This window comes from Lepisosteus oculatus, chromosome 5 (genome assembly GCF_040954835.1).
Source record: "Lepisosteus oculatus isolate fLepOcu1 chromosome 5, fLepOcu1.hap2, whole genome shotgun sequence".
NCBI lineage: Eukaryota > Metazoa > Chordata > Actinopteri > Semionotiformes > Lepisosteidae > Lepisosteus > Lepisosteus oculatus.
Genome location: NC_090700.1, coordinates 5,217,002 through 5,234,004, shown reverse-complemented (window position 1 = coordinate 5,234,004; position 17,003 = coordinate 5,217,002). Strand labels below are relative to the sequence as shown.

General features: G+C 50.4%; 1 protein-coding gene across 1 annotated transcript; it reads left to right on the top strand.

Moving 5' to 3' along the window:
• The first annotated feature begins 57 nt into the window (after positions 1-57).
• Positions 58-16,997, top strand: mtmr6 (myotubularin related protein 6). The gene is made up of 14 exons (XM_006627754.3): positions 58-371; positions 3,594-3,713; positions 4,750-4,912; positions 5,585-5,742; positions 6,237-6,365; positions 7,630-7,764; positions 8,908-9,040; positions 10,037-10,146; positions 10,623-10,748; positions 10,969-11,018; positions 11,562-11,762; positions 12,286-12,420; positions 13,579-13,705; positions 14,141-16,997. The coding sequence occupies exons 1-14, from the start codon at positions 348-350 to the stop codon at positions 14,426-14,428; spliced, it is 1,899 nt and encodes a 632-aa protein (XP_006627817.2). The 5' UTR covers positions 58-347; the 3' UTR covers positions 14,429-16,997.
• The last annotated feature ends 6 nt before the right edge of the window (positions 16,998-17,003 follow it).

Genomic DNA, 17,003 nt, shown 5'->3' with positions numbered 1-17,003 from the left:
ACAGTGCACACATGGTCAGTATAGAGGCCTGGTCATTAAGGCAGATTCTTCAATTGGCCTCTCGGCCACTGAGACTCGCTCCAAATACAAACTACAACTCCCGGCATGCCCGAAAAGACCCAGCGCATGGGTGTGACGTCACTCTTTCTTCGGTCACACATCAAAGCAGGAAGCACGGCTTTTTTATTTGGAGCAGAGGGGGGTTGTGTAGATTATCGGGTTGCATATGTACTTGTTTCAACGCACAGGAATTGAGCGCCGGGTGACTGTGTAGCAGCGGAGACCGAAACTCTTCTGCTGTGAATCTTGATCGCTGTGTGGTCACAGTCGCTCGTTTGAATTAAACTATGGAGCACATCAGAACGCCAAAGGTAAGATGAATACTCGGATTGGGATGAATTCTGCACTAAGACCTAAAGCCTATGCGGGAGCCGTGGAGAACGAGGTAGAGAAGACCGTCATTAGTCAAAATGACGAAATGCGCTTCAGAGTGTTGCAGTGCCTGATCAAGGATTAGCTAAAAGTGCAACATGTCCAAGGATAAGGATGAGGGAGTGTTCAGGGTGTTTATTTTTTACATGTACTGGTCTGGGAGTGGATTTTCACCGCTGCCACACTTGTCTCCCCACAGCGGCACAGTTTTATATCCCGAAACGGTGGTGAGAAAGGAGGGGAGACCGAGCGCACAGTCACCCTGCCCTGTCGTGCAGCAGGATGCTGGTTGAGGCAGGGAGGCGTCAATTTCGTTCCGATAACCCGCACAGTGAAGGGCAGATAGCCTGTGTCATGTCGCTGCTAATGCCTCGTTTAGTGCCGTTTCTGCACTGGGATGATCTAATTCTCCCGATCTGAGCACCAAACCGGACTTGGCAGGTTGTGTTTTCTCGTGTGGATAGTCTATGAGGTGCTCAGTAAATGAAGGAGAACCAACGCCTTTCATCGATGGGTGTAACAGTTCGCGTGACAGCGCACCTGTTAGAGTAATTGCTAAGTAAACAGCTACGTTTCGACTCACAGCTTTATGTGAATTGATATAGAAAATGTCATTAGGGCAAAGCTTAAAAGGCCATACACAGTGTGATTAGTATATTTGGCTGACACTCTTATCCAATTATTTGTACCCATTTATACAGCTGTGTTTTTTCCTGGAGCCACCTGAGTGAAATACTGTACCTTATTCAAAGATGCAGTGCCCCACTCGGATTTTATCTCAGACGTCTGCTTTAAAGTCCACAGACCTGACTGCTCTTCCACACTGCTGGCTGACATCATTGTCATTTATAGCGTGGCAGAGAGGAGACAACATAATATATATAGACCCCGAGTGATCAAACACATTGCTTTTATACCCAAATACATCTGTGTGACCTGATGTCAGGTCTTGAGTGTGATCTGTGGCGTCAGACAGAAGAGGAGGACATGTGTATATTAATAATTCCTCACACTTCTGTAGCACTGTTCTTGACACTCCACTCAAAGCTCCTCCCCACCTGTGCGCTCTCGGTGGCCAGTTCAGAGATGGGGATGACGAGGAAAGTCCAGGGGGAAATTTGGCCAGGAGTTTGGCCAAGGTAACACCCCAACAGTTTTCAAGAAATGCCCTGGGATGAAAAAACATGCACTGTGCGAACTTCAGGTCTCACAGGCTCTGCTGCGTTTATGTTCCCATGAAACCTAGTTTGACTGAACCTCGAAAAGCCCTGCTGCTCGGGTTCAGCAGTTTCCGCGGGCTCCCGGCTGCTGATATACTGTAGTAGGAGCACGTACTGCTGTGGAGGAAGAGATCTCTAGAGCTCTTCAGTCTGTTCCTTTTAGAAATGCAATCGTCCCTGCCCTCCTGATGCAGGGCAGGAGGAAGGACAATATCCCGGTTAGCGATTGCTCTGATTTTTCCCCCCCGTTGTGTTCCAGCTGGAAGTTGGGGAATGGAAATGCAGGGAGATCCTGGCTGGAATGTGGCGATGCGTTCTTGAGCTGTGTGTGAAAGCAGCTGGTAAAAATTCGGCCAGGCGTATTCTTACAGAACACCGCTATCGTGCACATCAATCAAGTCAGTGTGCACCTCTATGAAACTTATCTTTAACACTTTATTCTGCCACAACATACTGTACATTGTTAACTGGGATACGTTCTCCTAACCAAGGACAGGATGAGGTCCTGGAATCCATTAGCCTCTAACTACCAAAGAGGTCTGATGTGCCAAATAGCCTCCTGTCATTTTGTACCCATTCTTATAGAAGAACCGGAGGAATAAATCAGATTGTTTGGTTTTTGTTTACATTGCTTTTCATTTGATGAGAAGCAGCTCTTCGACTGATGGGCTCAGGCCACCCTCCCATTGGAAGGGCCTGTTGTCCTGTTGTCTTGCTGTGTGCTGTCGGCGTGCTGACCTGTTGCTAGGCTACCTAGCGGAATGTGTGAGGATGCAGAAACTCCCTCACGTCGGCTCTTTCATTCGAGATGCCGAGCAATTCTACTGCCACCTGCCTGGGGGAAATGGTGGAAGGAGGGGAGATGTGCACCAGTGTCCATTTTGTGGCTGGTCCAACTGAAGAAGATGAAGCTTCCCTGGCCTTTATCCCAATAATATGATATGATAGTGCAAAGATCACAGAAGAATTTGCAAGCTGCCATTTAAAGACATGCAGTGTTTTTGTTGACAATGGAAGTAAAGCTGGAATTTGAGAAAGCTTCTGTTTCAACGTTAAGTTTAGTGATTTGAGGTAGGATTAGAGTTGAATTTGCATGGAAGTTAATCTTATTCAGCATCGTTGCAGCTGTTCATCGTAATAAACAATGACTTTCCTTTGCAATGGGCTCATGTGGAAGATTTCAGGCACTGCTTTTCTTGAGAAGTATCATTCTTTGACACAACTTTTAGACCTTTTATGTCATTCTTAGATCTTTTTTCCAGTTAGTTTTTCTTCTTTTGATTTTGGGACTGCCTAAAATTCACTGAGATTGCCTAAAACACGTCTTTCTCAGATTTCAACCCTTATAAATCTTTTCCCTTATTTTATTTTTATCCTTGAAATGATCAAGATACTTGATGATGATCACAACAGTACTAATAGTCAGAAGAAAGGTCAGAAACACAGAGCACCAGCAGCTGTGTGAGCTTTATGAAGCCATTGTGGTGAACTCATAGCTCTGTCCCCAGTGCTGTGTGTGTCTCACAGCTGGGTGAGCCTCGTGTGAGTGCTGTGGTGAGCTCCGAGCTCTGTCCCCGGTGCTCCAGTGCATCAGTGTGTCTCACAGCTGGGTGAGCCTTGTGTGAGTGCTGTGGTGAGCTCAGAGCTCTGTCCCCGGTGCTCCAGTGCATCAGTGTGTCTCACAGCTGGGTGAGCCTTGTGTGAGTGCTGTGGTGAGCTCAGAGCTCTGTCCCCGGTGCTCCAGTGCATCAGTGTGTCTCACAGCTGGGTGAGCCTTGTGTGAGTGCTGTGGTGAGCTCAGAGCTCTGTCCCCGGTGCTCCAGTGCATCAGTGTATCTAACAGCTGGGTGAACCTTCTGTGAGTGCTTTTGGTGAGCGTGGAGCTCTGTCCCTGGTGCCCCAGTGCATCAGTGTGTCTCACAGCTGGGTGCTCTGTTGTAGGTCGAGCATGTGAAGCTTTTGGACCGATTCAGCAACAAGTCCACCACAGGAACTCTCTACCTCACTGCCACTCACCTGCTCTTCATGGAGGCCAGCTCCTCCAGCGCACAGGAAATATGGGTAAGAATCCGTCCCGATGTATTCTGCAAATTCTGCAAATCACTTATAATTATGGTAAGGCCTTGAAAAGCTACTCGCACTGCAGAACCAGGAAGTGCTCTTCTTCCTTTAAAACAAGGTTTTGTCAGTATTTGTTTGACCTAGAGGTGCAGCATAAAGCTTAGCCTGGCAGAGGTGTTGTGTGTGTACAGTTTTGAGGGCTGTGCAGCCCTCAGGTGCCAGAGCTGGTCCAGAATGTCTTCAGTGCTGAGGGCTTTCTGTGTCTCATGCTAATGGAGATGTGACAGGCAGGAGGGAGGTTACCGTGGAAACCGGAGGGACAGACCAGGAGTGCCATTCACAATTCCTTTTAATTGAGAGGCTGTGAGGCGCCTGCTCTGTGCAGAATACAGATTCAGCCAGCTAGGGCTTTTAACCCTTTCCCGGGCACTGTGATGACTCTAGGAGAGGCACTGGTGTCCCCCGCCTGCACCTTTCCATTTCTCTGTAATGACGTGCAACAGATGTATTTTTCTGATTGCCTGCGAAGCATCAAAATGAGCTCAGCTCCAAATACAGTATGAAAATGGTGTCAGACTGTGATGTGTGCCCCTGCCCGTCCTCGGATTATGGTCCAGATATTTTCGTCAGTGGCATAAAGAACAAACTTCACATGGCAGCAAGACTGAGATAGCTCCGCAAACCCACTCTAACACATGGGCGCATAAGGTGGAGAAATGAACAATATGGACCATTGTGCTGTAGCTCTTAAATGTGATTTCTCCAAAAATGCACGGCATGAGAACTATGCGGGAGAACTATGGGAGTGATGTGCTGAATGTGGTCTTGAACTGTTGGGGCATGGCTGGGAAGTCCAGGGCCCAGCTGGCATCGGGACCGGTTACACATGAGCGCCAGGGGTCACCCGCTGTGGGGGCAGGCTTGCCGATCCCTGTAGCCCTGCGGTAGACCATACCCGGAGGCAGGGCCGTGCCCGTGCCACGCTCGCACGCCCAGGCAGCCTTCAGGACTCCCCGTCTCTCCCCCGCTGCCGCAGGTCCTTCATCACCACATCGCCACGGTGGAGAAGCTGTCCCTGACCACCAGCGGCTGCCCCCTGGAGATCCACTGCAGGAACTTCCGGGTGCTGCGCTTCGTGGTGCCCCGGGAACGAGACTGCCACGACGTCTACAGCTCGCTGGTCCGCCTGCTCCGGCCAGGTGGGTGAGGGCAGGCAGGCAGGGCAGGGCAAAGCTGGGTAGAACAGAACAGAGCAGGGCAGGGCAGGGCAGGGCAAAGCTGGATAGAACAGAGCAGGACAGAGCAGGACAGAGCAGGACAGAGCAGGGCAAAGCTGGATAGAACAGAGCAGAGCAGGACAAAGCTGGGTAGAACAGGGCAGAGCAGAGCAGGGCAGAGCAGAGCAGGGCAGAGCAGAGCAGGGCAGAGCAGAGCAGGGCAGAGCAGAGCAGGGCAGAGCAGAGCAAGGCAGAGCAGAGCAGGGCGGTGCAGGGCAAAGCTGGGTAGAGCAGAGCAGAGCAGAGCAGGGCAGAGCAGGGCAGAGCAGGGCAGAGCAGGGCAGAGCAGGGCAGAGCAGAGCAGGGCGGTGCAGGGCAAAGCTGGGCAGAGCAGGGCAGAGCAGAGCAGAGCAAAGCTGGATAGAACAGAGCAGAGCAGGGCAAAGCTGGGTAGAACAGGGGAGAGCAGGGCAGGGCAAAGCTGGGTAGAGCAGGGCAGGGCAGAGCAGGGCTGAGCAGGGCAAAGCTGGGTAGAGCAGGGCAGGATAGAACAGAGCAGAGCAGGGCAGGGCAGAGCAGGGCAAAGCACAAAGTGTGTGTGTGCACCATCCTCCTGCCTGTCGCACCTGAGGGCTCCTCTTGTCCCCCCCCCAGCCTCCTACGAGGAGCTCTACGCCTTCTCCTACAACCCCCAGCAGAACGACGAGCAGCGCGAGGAGGGCTGGCAGCTGATCGACCTGGCGGCCGAGTTTGAGCGGATGGGCGTGCCCTGCGACCAGTGGCAGTTGACCGACGCCAACAGGGACTACAAGGTAGGAGGGCGAGGGGAGGGCAGGGAGCAGGCCGGCCTCTCGACAGGCTCCGGGCTGCAGCAGTGCTCAGCAGTGGGCGTCCGCCTCAGTGCCAGCCTTCTAGAAGAGAGCTGAGCTGCTGGGAAGCACCAAGATCGTTTGTCAGTTCGTCGATTGGCAGCGTTCTCTTAGTTGTGGTCACCTGTACACTTGCATTACAGCTAGGAAAGAGCTTACGGCCACAACTGGCTGACGTTTCACAACTGTCTGATGGTGGTTTTGTGCACGCTGGTTGAACTGAATTTTACTGAAGTTGAGTGTTATTTAACTTTGTTGTTGTTGCTCCTGATGTGTGTTTAAGTTGGTGTTTCCTTAGTATCTTTGTATTGGAGCACACATGCAAGTGAGCATTTCATTGCCCTTGTGTGCGATGACCACTACCCTGAGATGGAAAGAAAGGGCTGTTGCGGATGATTTGTCCAGCTGTTTGATCTCCGTGTTGCCCTGGTGCTCAGGTGTGTGAGACCTACCCCCGCGACCTGTATGTTCCTGTCACGGCCAGCAAGCCCATCATCGTGGGGAGCTCCAAGTTCAGGAGCAAAGGACGCTTTCCTGTGCTGTCCTACTTCTACCAGGAGAAGAAGGTCAGTCCCAGACGTCAAGACCAGCAGCTTCACCTTAGAGCTTTCTTGTCGGTCACACTTGTCTTCCGATAGGTAGTGCCTGCAGGGCTGAATCGGTGTATTACTGCTGCTGGTCTGACTCGGAAGTAGATTATACTGTTCCTTTTTCTTTAATGCCTTCCGATGTCCAGTGATTGCCTGAGAAATGAGATGCGCGCTTAGCCTTGCTTCCAAACCAGGCTCCCTGCGGCCTGTAGGTTGTGCTTCTATTCAAAGGTTTTTCGATTTCCTAACAGTGCCGTTTAGCAGGGCTGTGATTTCTCGGACAAACCAGTCGTGCTGCTTTTCTTACAAGCACACCTTCTGGCTGAAAGAGCTTAGAGCAGTAGCAGTGAGGTCCTCTGTCCTCTCTCCATACCTGGAGGGCTGTGGCTCCTGACAGGGTGAACCCAGGCTGATAGACCGCAGGCTTGCCTTCATGCAGCAGCCTGTTTAGTTTCATTCCATTTCCTTTGTGTTTAACCCGGATTGCTGTGGCTTAGATCTTGCATAAATCACAATGACATAGTTACAGATCCCTGACTGAATAAAACAAACATTCGTAGCACAGTAACAATGCCAGGCACAAGAGTGAGCAGGTACAAACATGGCTAGGCTTTATGAACCCTGTAGGAGCTGATCCATTGACTCATTCAAAATGATGGACAGTAGATCATCGATTATTCCGGATTCCAGCATTTTCCAGGATTGACCAATGATCCAGCAAATGTTTATTGTACAAAATGTACAAAGAATACTCAGTGCTGTACTAAATGTAATGTATAGTACTCTGCATTAAACAAGCTGGAAGAATGTGTTTAGTGTTTCTGCAGTGCCTCTCTTTTAATGTGTGTGTAGTCTGTGTGTTTTTAAGCACTACTTATTTTATAAACAAATTCTAACCACTAAAAATACATACACCACATCCACAAAAACATTGTTATAAAAAAATGCAGAAATATGTTGATGTGCTTATACAGCATTTTTGAAAATCCAGCGACTCCTTTTCTCTAGGGTGCTGGATAATCTGTGATCTACTGACTGATTATCATTAATAAGACAGAAACAGGCAAGATTTAAACAGGAATCACCGGAGATTCTGATATCGGTTGCTTTTGTTGATTGTAAAATGTCAAGCCTGTATTCTGCAGTTTTCCTGATTGTTTTTTGACCACTGTCCAAGCCTGTTGGGTAGGAGGGCTCTGGTATTGACAACGGCCGTGTGTGGCGCTGTCGCCCCCTGCAGGCCGCCGTGTGCCGGTGCAGCCAGCCTCTCTCCGGCTTCAGCGCCCGGTGTCTGGAGGACGAGCACATGCTGCAGGCCATCAGCAAAGCCAATCACAACAGCCGCTTCATGTACGTCATGGACACCCGACCCAAGGTAGGCTCTGTTCCACAAGTCCGCTGCTCAATCACATGTCCATGTCCTTCATGCGACTCGGGTCTTAAGATCTAAAGGCTGACCTGAAACACCTCCTCTGACAAAATTCCTTTAAGAGATTTCATTCTCACATGCTTTGCCCTTTATTGCAGTTGACTTTTTTCTTGGCCAGTGCACACCAGATTCTTACGTTCATGTAAACAAAGATTTTATACGACTGATGCAAAAGCTGGTTTTAATAAACGTTCATTCACGCTTTATGGAGTGGTTTCTTGTGCGCAAAGAACTTTTCGTCCAGTATTTTTTTACACCTCTTTTTGTGCAGAGAAGTATTCCCCCCCACCCTTGTTTTAGTTCTGCCGGTGTTGTTTACAAAAACTAAACTCTGCGGTTTTCCTGTCTCGTAAGAGACGTTAGCTTGTGGGCCACGTCAGTGGACACTTCAGGATGCAGGGTGAAATACTACAGGCAGATCACGAAGATAGAAAGAATTGAACTCCAATCTCAAAGAGATTTGTTGCAGAAATAAACATGTACAGACCTGGACAGAAAATGCACCACAGAGCTACACACTTGTTGTATGTATGTAAAGTGCCTATAGAAAGTCTACACTTTCCAAAGAAACACGTTTTGTGGCCTTACAGCCTGAAATTAAGATGCATTCAATCAGAATTTATTTGACCTTTATTTACACCCTGTAACACACAAACCTCCAAGTGAGAAAACAAGTGCAGTTCCTAATAATAATAATAATAATAATAATAATAATAATAATTGCTTACACTTATATAGCGCTTTTCTGGACAGCCCACTCAAAGCGCTTTACAGGTAATGGGGATCCCCTCCACCTGCACCAATGTGCAGCCCCACCTGGATGATGGGATGGCAGCCATAGTGCGCCAGAACGCTCCCCACACATCAGCTCTCAGTGGGGAGGAGAGCAGAGAATAATGAAGCCAATTCATAGATGGGGATTATTAGGAGGCCATGATTGGTAAGGGCCAATGGGAAATTTTAATGACCACAGAGAGTCAGGACCTCGGTTTTAATGTTCTAATGACTGGCAAGCACAATTGAATCGCCTCCTGTGTTGAGTTTCTGAAGCCCTTCCACTTGTGTGCTCTGGTTCCCCTGCTTGTGCAGCTGAACGCGCTGGCCAACAGAGCAGCTGGGAAGGGCTACGAGAATGAGGACAACTACTCCAACATCCGCTTCCAGTTTGTGGGGATTGAGAACATCCACGTCATGAGGGCCAGCCTGCAGAAACTCCTGGAAGGTCAGGATTTGAGCCTTCTCTCTCGAAGCTCCGGCAACTTGTCTCGTGTTGAGAAAATTCAGATCCAGACCTCCCCTTGTTGCACTCTGACCCCTCCGCGACCCAGATCGCTTCTGCTGGTGTGTACATGCTGTTGCTCGGTGTGCCTGTGGTATTTGTGATGAGCGTCTTCAGCTGCTGTGCGTTCTGCTGGTGCAGGCAGACACTGGTGCCTGTCTTGCTCTTTGAAACCCCAAGGCTTCGGGGGGCTGTGTGTTCATCAGTGGTCCGGGTGTTTTTAAGACTTTTTATGAAAAGAAAGTAAGTAAAGGAAGCAAGTCAGTAAAGTAAGTGGAGAAGGTAAGTTAGTTAATTCCGTAAAGTAAGGTACAGTAAGTTAGGAAAGTAAACAAGAAAGTCATTAAGTAAAGTAAGCAAGTTAAAGTACCACAGCTTAAAAGGTTGGGAACAATTGTTCAATTGTAATGAGCTCTTGGAGGTTGGCAAGAGCTGAGGTGGAATTCAGTCCTGCAGAAACAGTAGCTCCCAGGAGCAAGGTTGGAGAACTCAATCATTAGGTGAGAAAAACACAAAGTTTGCAGAAATTGCAGCAGTTGAACTTTAGGGCTCTAAGGATATCTACAGAGCATAAGAACCTTAAAACCGTAGATTGCTGCCAGACAGCACGAGTGACCAGAGGTCAGCAGGCATTGAGACTAATACGGGAGGGATGTAGAGCCCTGAGCCAGTTGAGTGGGTCGTGGGGACGGATGTGTGTGGCTCAGCCACTTACAACTCGCCCTGGCCAGCGTGAGACCTCTGCAAGGTTTGATCCAGGGTAAACCCAGAGCTGCAAGACAATCTCAACTTAAATTCTTCTTCCTCCTCAGAGTTTATCAGGAAGAAAAGGCAGCAAACCTTTTGATCTGTGACTGGAGTGAGGCAGGTGTGCAGGTCGTTGGGGATATGTTGGGCAAGACAGTAATGGCCTTCATCTGTGGCTGCTCTGATCTGCAGTGGTAGGAAGCAGGACCTTGACTGTGACTGACTACCTGCTGGGGCTGGAGAGTTCTGGGTGGCTCCGACACATCAAGGCCATCCTGGACGCCGCCATCTTCCTAACTAAAGTGAGTCACTTTTTGGATTTGGATTGAAGCACAGCTGGTCACGGTCTCAGTCAGTTTGGATGTGCATGCGGGTTTCGTCTCGGCCAAGTTCATTCAGTGCACTTTGACTGGTCAGGTGTCAGGTGGACAGCTCGATGGAAGATGGATCAAAACTCGGAAGCAACACTGCAATAGTAACAGGTGCAGCTTCACCTCCAGTTTCTCTTGTCCTTTAAAACCCACCTTCAGGCTGTCCTGCTCCTGCCTGGGGGCTTGTCATGGTTCGGCAGCGTCCTCATCTAATGTAATTACTGACGTAGAAGAGTTAACAGCCCAGGTCTAAGGTCTAAATTATTTCTGCGGCATCTACAGTTTTTCCTTATATCCTTATGTTCTCTGTGTTAGTGTGGCTTCAGTGGTACACATCCTTGTCTAACCGTAATGACCTCCAGAGATCCCTGGCAGGGGTCTGACCGAGTGCGTGTGTTGTGCTGCAGGCAGTGACTGTGGAAGGGGCCAGCGTTTTAGTGCACTGCTCGGACGGCTGGGACAGAACCGCACAGGTGTGCTCGCTGGGGTCCCTGCTGATGGATCCTTACTATCGAACCATCAAGGGCTTCATGGTACGTGTCGGGCTCGCTGCATGCACGTTCGCCTGAGCTCTGGAACTTGTAACTTTAGAGTGGTCCCAGTGCACCGAATCAGTCCGACCCGCTCTGCTGATGCACGTCCACAAGGGGGCGTCATGTTAAAGGACAGTCTACAGTGTAGTTCTGTCAAATTGTCATTGAGCTCCGTCCGTCATGTTGTTTGATAAGGTTGTTTTCTCTTTCCTTCCTGAAGGTTTTGATTGAAAAAGACTGGATATCATTTGGACACAAGTTCTCAGACAGGTAGCCTTCTTTGCACATGTTGACAAAAGAAAACAACAGGTCTGTTAGCCAGGTGGGGTAGTGATTTTGTTGTTTCAGGAGCTGGATAAACATCCTCAGGAAGATAGCTCAGTGGAGGGCAGTGCTGAGCAGACATAGAGGCAGGGGCATTTGCTGAGTCTACTGAAGACTCACTGGGGTAGATAATAGGGGAATTAATCTCAGATACCTCACAAGGTAAAATCCAGATCCGTATCTGTTGGAATTAAAAAGATTTGTCTTAAGAACTAATAAGACAATAAACTGTGATGAGCTCTGAGGTACTCCCCTGGGATTTTGCCAACCTGAGCGTTCTGACCTTCTGTAGCCCCCAGAGCTCTGAATCTCACCCCAGCCTGGTCTCACTCCCCTGTACTTCCCCTTCTCTCCCACTCGCCTGTCTCCCCTCTCTCCTCCTTTCCCACACCTCTCCCCTCTCTCCCCTCCTACCACCCCTCCTCTCTCCCCTCTCTCCCCTCCTTTCCCTCTCCTCTCTCTCCTCCTTGCTCCTTGCCGCTCCCCCAGGTGTGACCAGCTGGATGGGGACCCCAAGGAGGTGTCCCCCGTGTTCACCCAGTTCCTGGAGTGTGTTTGGCAGCTGACGGAGCAGTTCCCCCAGGCCTTCCAGTACAACGAGTGGTTCCTCATCCAGGTCCACGAGCACGTCCACTCGTGCCAGTTCGGCAACTTCCTGGGCAACTCCCAGAAGGAGCGGGAAGACCTGAGGTGAGCGGGAGTTAGAAACGGCACAAGAGAGGAACTAGGAGGTGGAGAGGAAACGCACCTTGATTGAAACCACAGTGCGCTCGCAGGGCAGACAGAACCAGCGGCAGGACTCGCTGCGTGGTCTGTCCTACCTGGCTGTTCTTACCACGGTACATGAGGCAGAACCACGGTCTCAGAGCAGGCAGGGGGGGCTGAAATCAGACGGCCTCTACAAGAGAGTGAGATGCAAAGCTCACGGGCCTCACGGACAGGCCAGTCGGGCCTAGCAGCTCACGGGTTCCGGGACCTGATCCGGCTGGCTCTTAAAGGAGCCCCAGGGCCTCAGCTTCAGCAGCATGGCTTGTCCCATAAGCCTTTGCGTTAATAGCACATCCGCGCGGTTTCCTCTCCTGGTTCGTGCTGCCCTGTAGATACCGAAGAAGTCCGCTGGGTCGACTTCCGTCTTGGGGCGCCCTGGAGGATTCATAATATCATTACCAACGCCTGGGTGGTTTTAAGGCTTGTTCTCCCTCGACTTCCCCAGGCTGAAAGAGAAGACCTACTCCCTGTGGCCTTTCCTCCTCGCTGAGCAGCAGAACTACCTGAACCCCTTCTACTGCCCGGGCTACGCAGAGACGCACCCCGTCCTGGAACCCAGCACTCTGCCCTTCCATTTCAAGTAACTTTGATTTTTTTCATGGTCTTTCAGAATGTCTCGCGTCCGCGCGGCGCGTGTCCCTGGCAGGCGGGGGCCCAGGAATAAGGCTTCCGAGTCGTTTAATGGCCAGGTTTCATGTCTCGCCCAGTGGCTGGCTTCTCCTACAACGCAGTATCCCCGCTGCCGCAGTGGGGCTCCAGAAGGAAGAGCGCCACCTACCGGTCCACCAAGATCTCTCATAGCAGCAACTCTGGGGCCTTTCGTAGCCTCGGATCTGACCAGATCGGCCTACAAGCTGGGGGTGCAATTTGTCTCCTGCAGGCCTTGAGCACATCTGAGAGGCTCCATACCTGCACCTGACCCCCTCCTCCCCTTGCCTAGTCTAAACAGGATCTCTCCTCTCCCTCTGCACCGTACTGACAGACACCCTGTAGGAGAACTTTGTAGGAAATGGGATAGTATCACAGGCCGTGGGGAAACCTCCACCTCACAGCAGTAACCTCTAAATATTTCACCGATTCTCTCCCAAGTTCCCATCTCCTCCAGATTCCCAGGTGAGGTTGTGATGCAGTGTCGTTGTCTCTGAGCCACAGTCTTCCAAGAGGATCCAAGGGGAGTGTGGAGTCCCTAAAGCAGGAGGCTATTAATTTGTTTAATTTTTCTGCCCTCCTTCAGACAATGTTACTTCAGGGAAATAATTTGAGAAGCGAAGGCTGCTTTACAGAGCAGGTCTCATCGCAGGATGATCTTGGTCTAATGTGCTAGAAAGCACTGAATTAGTCACTGTGTTCAGAGAAGAGAAGCTTCTAGAACATTCTTGGGGGCCCGGAGCTTCTAGAACTTTCTCAGTGGAGGGCGGAGCTTCTAGAACACTCCGAGGCTCCACTGACAATTAGCACACACCTCTTCCCCTGTGTGATCCATCCCATCATGCCTTGCACCTGCTTATGCTTTTTTTTTTTAGAAAACTTCCTTTCAAAATGGAGATGCAGAACTGAAGAGTTTTTTCTTTCCTGTCCCGGTCCCTTGTTATCTGAGATTAACGTGATTAACGTGGCGCTTTGGGTATAAACGGTACGCGTGGCACGGGTGGGCTTTCTCCCAGTCTGCGTGACGGGTGTGTGGCGTCGGGGGGGTGCAGCTGGGGTCCTGAGTCCTGCCCTTCTCTCTCTGTGCCAGGTTCTGGAGGAACATGTATCACCAGTACGACCGGGCCATGCACCCCCGCCAGTCTGTCCTCAAGCAAGTCCTGGCCCTGCGCGAGGAGAGTCGGGCGCTGGAGAGCTCGGTCGGGAGCCTGGAATCGGTGAGCATCCGTCGGCGCAGAGCCGTCAAAGACACCCCCCTCTGCTCTCTGGGGCGACACAGGGGGGCACAAACAGGGCTCCTGGGAAACAGCGGCTTGAGCGACTTCAGGGTTTTCCGACCTGCGTGGTCTTGTGTGTAAGATTTTACTGATGACGGAAAGAAAATACCTATAATGGTTTATTTATTTTTTTTAGCCACGTGCATAAATCTATACGGTTATTTCCCTGGTGTAAGGTAGCGAAATCGCTCGCACCCGGGCGATGTCTCTTCCACGCTGGGGCCGATACTCTGGGTCGGTTGTTCCATGCTCCCACAACTCTTTGTGTAAGGACGTGCCCCCCCCCCCCCCCCTCCCCATTCTTGCTTCCGCTGGGTCCCGCTGCCGCCGAGGGGGGTGTTAAGGCTGTTTTCTCTCTGTGTTCGGCTTGTTCAGAAACTGAAGAGGCTGGGCGTCAGCGGCCTGGACCTGGGTCTCCACAGCCGCCCCAGGGAGAGCGCCCCGCCGCCGCGGCCTCAGTCGCTCATCCTGGGGGCCCCGCTCAGCTGCAAGGAGGAGCAGCAGCTGCGGGAGGAGGGGGGCCTGCAGGGCCGTGACAGCGTGCGGACAGTAGAGGGCAGCAGCGCCACGGACCGCGGGTACGGCGAGCTCCGGGATGCGTTCGCCAAGCCGGAGCCCACGCTGGTCAGCCTGGAGCTGGGGGTGGCGAAAATGACGTGCTAGCTGGGACCAGCGGCGGGGGGCGTGGGGGGAGACGAAAAGAGAACAGAAAGAAGCGGGGGTCACGTCCGCCACCGTCCGCTGAGGAGCTGCGCGCTGCCTGCGGACGCCCCCGTCCCAGCTGGGGGTGTGCAGGGAGGCAGTGGATCAGGCGAGAGAGGGGCGTGGAGAGGCTTAGAGGTACCTGTGCCGGCTACAGAGCGAGGCGGGGGTGTTCACTCCGCAACGAGCGTTAATCGCACTTAAGAGCTGTTGTTTTTTTAATGTCTGTTTTTTTAAATCGGACTCGGTAGCAGTTTTCCACTAAAACACCCCAGAAAACACAGAAACTGTCCTCCTGCTTGCACTGCGTGGGGTCAGGCGGGCTTTGTATCGGAAGGGGCTCTGTGCTGGTGTATTGGGTGGGACAGGGTGAATGCAGGGTTTTGTTTAAATAACTGATATTAGTTGTGCATCTCTTTATGGCGGGACTAGAGGTACTATGGCTCTATCTGAAGACATGGGTCTGAGCCGTCTGGAGTGACCTGCGTAATCTTCGCACGTACATGTTTTTGTCTACACACCTGTTAATATGCCTTTTTCTCTCTCTGGGCTCCTTATTCTTTAATCCCTCTGGTTCCTTATTTGCAGTCCGTTCAAAAAAAAACATACTAAAATGTTTGGCTCCCACATTGCTGGTGATAAAGTTAAGGGTACGTGAATGTATAGCGTCAGCTGCACAGGTCCTGCTGTCGGATCCGGATCAGGACGCGAAGCCTGGAGGGGACCGGTCCTCGTGTTCCTGCAGCGAGAAGCGAGGACTGGTCCCGGGACGGCGGTTGCTAAGCGGCACTGGGGGATCCTGATGAGAAGGGTGCCAGCACCCCGGGGTGGGGAGAAAACGAGGACTTACCCCTTTCAGAAGACAAGGTCAGCCTGAAAACCCCCAGAAGCGAACGCAGTCGAAGCTCCCGGTTGGCAGCCTGGTTTAGACCGCAGCCTCGACTTTGCGGGCCCTGCTTGGCAAGACGGGGCTGCAGCACCCCACGGCAGCGTTCTCACGGCAGTGTGCCGCTACAGTATTTTGTTTTCGAGTGCCTTCGGTTCTGCGCAGATACTCTCCATCACGGGACAGTGACAGCGTCTGTCCTCAGATCTGCCTCCGCCTCTCCCTCTCGCCTGCTGTCCCCTGGGCAAGAAGACACCTGTAGCACGTTCTGCTCAAGCGGTGATATTACTTCTGAGAGCTCGATGCCTTTTTTTTTTTCCTGGGACAGTTTCTTTTATCTGGGCTGTATTTCGGCGAATACTCTTATCACGCACCCTGAAGCGCCGAATTCACTGGCTGTTCTTTTGCCGCAGTGCCCACACGAAGGTCAATATTGAATTGAGCGGGGGAAAAAACGAGTTTGCTGACATTAAGGGGCTTATGGTCCCTGGGGGCAAAGTCACCCTCTTTTCACTGCAGCCTGTTGTGCCCAAGGGAGAAATGATCTTAATCTTTTTGTACAGATGAAATCAAACAGTCCTTGCACAGTAATCATCGAGGAGGCTAATGCAAAGGTCCTTACTAATTTTTTTATCAGGTTAGCAGAGTTATTATGTTGAAAAGTGGTTTGGCCAGCATTGTGAATAATGCTTTTTCAATATGACCTTTCTCATTTTCTGTGTAACCTAAAAGGGCATTAATTTTTAAAAATATTCCTTTTTTTAACTAGCATCATTGTGCAGTTGATACAACTGCCTCAAAAGAGACTCAATGGGCATTTGTTGGTTAAGACCTGCAAGTAACCAACTGTTTTTATTGAAGACATTAGTAAAAATGAAGCCAGACTGAAAAAAGCCCAAACCTAGCTGTTTAAATGCAGTGTACACTGTAGAAATGTTTAGTAACTGGTACTAGAAGGCCATTTATCTTTTTCAAGCAGGAACCATACATGTATTGATTATCAGTTTTTTGGGGGGGCTGAATTCATGTTTATTATTTGTACATTAAATCCGATACGCTGACAGGTCTCTAAACAATAGAGCTGGCGTATATGTTGCCTTATAATTCATTACTGACCTAAAATATGTTTGGATCAGTATATAACTCCTAGAGAAAAAACTGTTAATACAAGTTTATGTATATATATGTTGCCATCTTCAGAATAAAATTAATGGAAAATATGTCATAACTATATGGATCATATTGCAAAGCTGCTTGCTGGTATACATTTTATTTCTAAAGCCTTTACACTCTGCCTGGTGCCTGCCTTTAACGTGCTAATACCAAGGAGAAGCTGGCAGGCCTGGTACATTTTTATGGTACCTCTTGCAACCATGTAATACTCTGTTCACTTGAAGTGCACTAATTATTGATATGCATTTTAAAGGGCATGCAGTCAGCCTTGGAGATGCAAGGTGATGTAAGACGACGATGAAATTTGTACTTCGAACCGGAATGCTTAGCAGATTTATTTAAGTGAGATCGTTTGTTAGCCTTCCTTCAGATAAAATGCACTTGATGGGGCGCAGTGTGAGCACAGCAGATTGCTCTGGGTTCTTTTTGTCAACTCGCATTTGCAGAAGGAATTAAAGTTCTGACAAGTTACGAAGG

Excerpts from the sequence above, each read along its gene's own strand:
- mtmr6 (XM_006627754.3), top strand. The coding sequence starts at position 348 with ATGGAGCACATCAGAACGCCAAAG. Across the intron at positions 7,765-8,907 it reads TCATGGACACCCGACCCAAG|CTGAACGCGCTGGCCAACAG; the intron begins GTAGGCTCTGTT and ends CTGCTTGTGCAG. Across the intron at positions 11,019-11,561 it reads GGACACAAGTTCTCAGACAG|GTGTGACCAGCTGGATGGGG; the intron begins GTAGCCTTCTTT and ends CCGCTCCCCCAG.